Source organism: Pyxicephalus adspersus, chromosome 2 (genome assembly GCF_032062135.1).
Source record: "Pyxicephalus adspersus chromosome 2, UCB_Pads_2.0, whole genome shotgun sequence".
Taxonomy (NCBI): domain Eukaryota; kingdom Metazoa; phylum Chordata; class Amphibia; order Anura; family Pyxicephalidae; genus Pyxicephalus; species Pyxicephalus adspersus.
The window spans coordinates 18,158,020-18,162,470 of NC_092859.1; the positions used below are offsets into that span (position 1 = coordinate 18,158,020).

At 32.9% G+C, this 4,451-nt stretch overlaps 1 protein-coding gene across 1 annotated transcript; it reads right to left on the bottom strand.

Annotated features, from left to right (window-relative positions):
• Positions 1-1,369: 1,369 nt before the first annotated feature.
• LOC140322331 (nodal homolog 2-A-like) lies at positions 1,370-3,334 on the bottom strand. Its single transcript, XM_072398909.1, has 3 exons — positions 3,079-3,334; positions 1,853-2,583; positions 1,370-1,522 (listed from the first exon to the last, which is right to left on the bottom strand). The coding sequence occupies exons 1-3, from the start codon at positions 3,332-3,334 to the stop codon at positions 1,370-1,372; spliced, it is 1,140 nt and encodes a 379-aa protein (XP_072255010.1).
• Between the last annotated feature and the right edge of the window lie 1,117 nt (positions 3,335-4,451).

Genomic DNA, 4,451 nt, shown 5'->3' on the forward strand with positions numbered 1-4,451 from the left:
CAAACTGCTGGCTAAAGTGAGCACATTTTCACAATATTATAAATATATGAGAATATATAAAAAAGTTTAGCCACTGCTGTCTCCTATACTCATTAACAAGTATTGCTCTGTAGGACTTCTGGATCCCCTGCATGTGGAATACTCTAAGTAATGAACATTCACATAAAATGGAGTAACCATACTTTATTCCCATTCTAGTGCTCTTGGGCCACAACAAAGAAGTGGGAGGAAAATACACTTAGTTCTATGCCAAATACTTTTTTTTTACTTTTAATACTTTTGAGTTTGTTGTAATGTGTAGGTTTAAAAAGTTATGGCACCCTAATTCTTCTTTTACTTTAATTCAAACCTAGCCAGCGTAACATGGATAGTAACAGATGATATCTTGTTTAATTTTTTTTCAATCTGTTTATTAGGTTTTAACATAATATAAAATAAAAAAACATAGCAAACACAACAATCATAACAAAAGAAAAAAAATTAAAGACCAAAGCATATCAGAGCATTTACAGAAATAATCAAAATAGGGGGTCTGCAAAGTGGTAGAATGGGCAAGCAGAGAACATCAGATGATTTCTATTTCTAACATAACAGCAGAGGATTTATAAATAACTTAATGTATAGATAAGGAAAAATAAATAGGGGGACTCTGTTGATATAGATAGGGGTAGAAATAGTTTTGGATGTGTACAGAATAATATATCCCCATATCTGTGACAGGTCTACATAACTAGCTATAACAATTCTAGCTGAAAAGCAGCTATCTATCCAAAGAATTGGGGTAGTACGTCTGACCCTAAAGAGAGTTATAGGACTGTGCCTGCCTTAGGACAGCAAAGAAAAAACAGAAGGGCAAATAGATGCAGGTTAAAAGGGGACATTGGGTAAAGTACCCCTGTACTTGTTTCCTTTCTGACCTGTTCAAAAAGTTAAATGATTTAGAATATACAAAATTAATTTTTTTTCATCCAAACCCCCCATTCACTGATTCAAGATTTACAAATCTCGAAACAAAGTCATAGAGTTCTATTTATAAAACAGAGAATCAGACATTTCCTCAAGCATTCCCTAATGGGAATCGATTACGATCACAAGATAGTGTTCAAAGGAATGTCCAATTCCCTGTTTTATAAATAAAACCCATAGAATGTAATTTGAAATAACTTAATTTTCTATATACAAAAAAATAATATTAAATGAATCATGTCAATAAAAACAGGGAATAAAAAGAAAAAAAAATATACATGAAAAATTACATGTTCAAATGTTTTAAAATGTGAATGCATCACAAGTTTTAAAATAACTTTAACAATTTTACAATAATAAAACAGTCCTAAGTTCTTTAACCTTTGAAACGGCATTCTTTTCTTTAAAGTACCCCGCATTCTTCAATGATCATGTCGTTATAGTGTTTAAAAACAAATGTGGATTCTTCATGCAATATTATGGGCAATGGTTGCATCTTCACTGGCACACACAAGGAACATTCTTCTCTCTCCCATTCGTTTAGATTGACCGAGCTCTAAGGAAAAAAAAAACAATAAATCATTTAGTAATGAGTCTAGGTTGTTTTTAATTATCTATTAATATTATTATAGTAAATTATTTTTTTGTAACCACCCAAAAACAGCTGGGCCATTACTGAAAAGTGCGGTAATGGCCCAGCTATATATATTATATAGTTATATAATATATAACTATAATATAGTTATATATTATATAACTATACGCAGAAACATTAACATTATTAGTTCAATATTTTATTTTAACTCTCAACTTCTGCTTGTATAATAAACACATAAAATGTATGTATTTCAGTGGTGGTCCGAGTAGTAATGAAAACTTTTCTTACCTTTATGTAGTCATAGTTTGTTGTCTTGTTTGTATTCCTCAATGGGTTTCGGCAGCTTCCTTCACACCGGTATGCATTGTACTTTTTGGGGTAGATAACCAAGTTGTCCCATCCAAGCATCTTGAAGTCTACCATCATGTCAACCTTTCTGCATAAAGGTGCTTGCTCTGCTTCTGGAATGGAATATTTGTTGTTTGGAGATATTTGCCTTTTGTTTCTGTTTCGTCTTTGCCTTCGAAACCGAGATTTTGCCAAGTTTTTTGACAATTTCCTAATCAGGCCTGAAGGCAATGGCTTGGTAGATGGTGTGTCCTTACTGAAAAATACAATGATTGCTTGATTTGTGGAGGGTTTCTGAGGGCGGACATAATCTCTCATTGGCATTTTGGGATCTTCAGAGTCAGATACTGTAACACTGTGAGGCTTTTTTTTAACTCTTTTGTCTTCATGATTGTCCATCTTCTTGCCCCAGTGGAGATACTGTTCCATCATGTTGGTCACGTTGAAGCTTTTCCAGGCAGAATAGTGACTCACTGGCATGTTCTCAATGATTGACCCCAAAAGTTCACCTTTCTGTCCATTTCCAGTGTGGAAGATCTCCAAAATGATGTTGGTAGAGGTTTGAAATGGTGGAAGAAGAACTCGAAGCTCAACCAATCTTAGGTCATCTTCTTTGGAGACAGCTGTGAAGTCAAAAGTCACTGACCAGCGATTGTCTTCAACAGTAAAACCTGAGAGAATTAAATAAAAAAGTTTTATTAGAATGTTTATTAGCTGATATGCACAGATTAGACAGAAAAGTAACTTTGATATTTTGGGTCTGTTTTATTAGAGCTCTCCAGGAACGGAGGAGTTAGACTATCATGGGAGAACCTAGGTGATCCAGCAAATTTGGAATGGATTTCTTAAAAATCATTTGCTGTTGGCAAATATTTTCAATCATGGATTACCCAGGTCTTCCCATGATAGTCTTTCTTCTCCAGTCTTGGAGATTTTTAAAAAATGAGGTCCCTTGAATCCCAATTATTACTACAAGTGGCTCCATACAGATCTTGTTTCACATTTGTCATAACAATCATATCAATATAAATACATATATATCTTGTTAATCTATACAAACTAGAGTTAACAAATTATACCCTTTTCTAAACTACTCAAAAAAATCTAAGCCAATGTTTGTACAACTTTGCTAATGAATGTATAGGTATGTAGAAAAATGTACTTACTTTTAGCTGGTAGACTCTGGACAGTGTCAGCCTCTTCCAAGATGTGATATTTTGGCTTGTCTGGTTTGTTCTTACCAGTGAGTGCTTGGTAAAGATGCATCATATAAGGAGGAACTTTGAACCCATGGGAATGGCTGTTAAGTCCAGAAGATGGAAAACTCAAGTCACTTGAGATAAGTGGAAAATGAGGTCTTCCCAAGGCCATGCAGATGGACAAAAAGTATAAAACAGTCTTCAAGGTGATCTCTGGAGGCATCTTCTGCTGTGTCTGGATCAGCTCAGGAGATGTTGACTTCTCAGTGCTTTGCCAGGTCTAGTTTGATAGCTTCAACTCTCCCAGGTTTATATAGTATGGAACCCTATTGCATTCTCGCACCTGCGACACCTTGGACCCCTTTCATCTGATTGGTCCATACATATTAAAGGGTTGAGTTCTGTTATCGTGTCATCGTGTCATTAATATGCTAATTATAGCAACAACAAAGCAGAAAGTATTTACACTAAAGAAGAGTAAAGCTGATATACAAAATTTACTCCCATCTCTTGATTAAAAACAGTTTCACTGTAAACATAAAAAATATATATTTTTTACAGAGAGTTTAAAAAAAAGTAATTGAAATATGGAATACTATAGTAAAAAAGATTCCATTAATAATAATGTTATTCTTCTTTTTAGTATATATAAAATACTCATTGTTATTTGAACATATTATGATTTTTTTGATATCCTTTTTACTAAAAAACTTACAGGACTTAGATTTCAAAGATAAAGGGGATGTTAATAAATCAGTAAAAATAAAATTCACTACAGGTGAATAAATCATTATAATTTAAAACACTTGCACAGGAAGATACAATTACAGTAAATATTAGGTGAATAATTCTTTTTTAAATATGATTCTTAGTTATATGGGAATGCTCTTTAAAGTTTAAACTTTATTTACATACTTCAATGGGCTTTAATTTCCTTTTTCCATAGTTAGAATCATTTTATTTTTTGCTAAAAGAATGTTAAAATATGTTTATTTATAAAATTATGTTTTCTCATGCACAATAAGGTTGTGGTGCTTTACTGCTTAATGTCAACAACACACAACAGGAGCTACACCATTTATATCAACTTTATGAAATTATGGAACTGTCCATTCATTATTTTCATCTATTTCTTGCAAAATATTGTTATGTTTCTGCTTAGGTTTATGTTTCTGTGTATACATAAGATGGCCTTCTCATGATGTCTTTGGAGCCAGATATACACAAGAAATAAAATTGATATTGGTAATGGGGCAAGACTTTTATGATATCTATTCACAGTTCTCCCATGATTGACTAACATATGTAGATTTTTCAAAACATGGGAGCAGACAGTATGT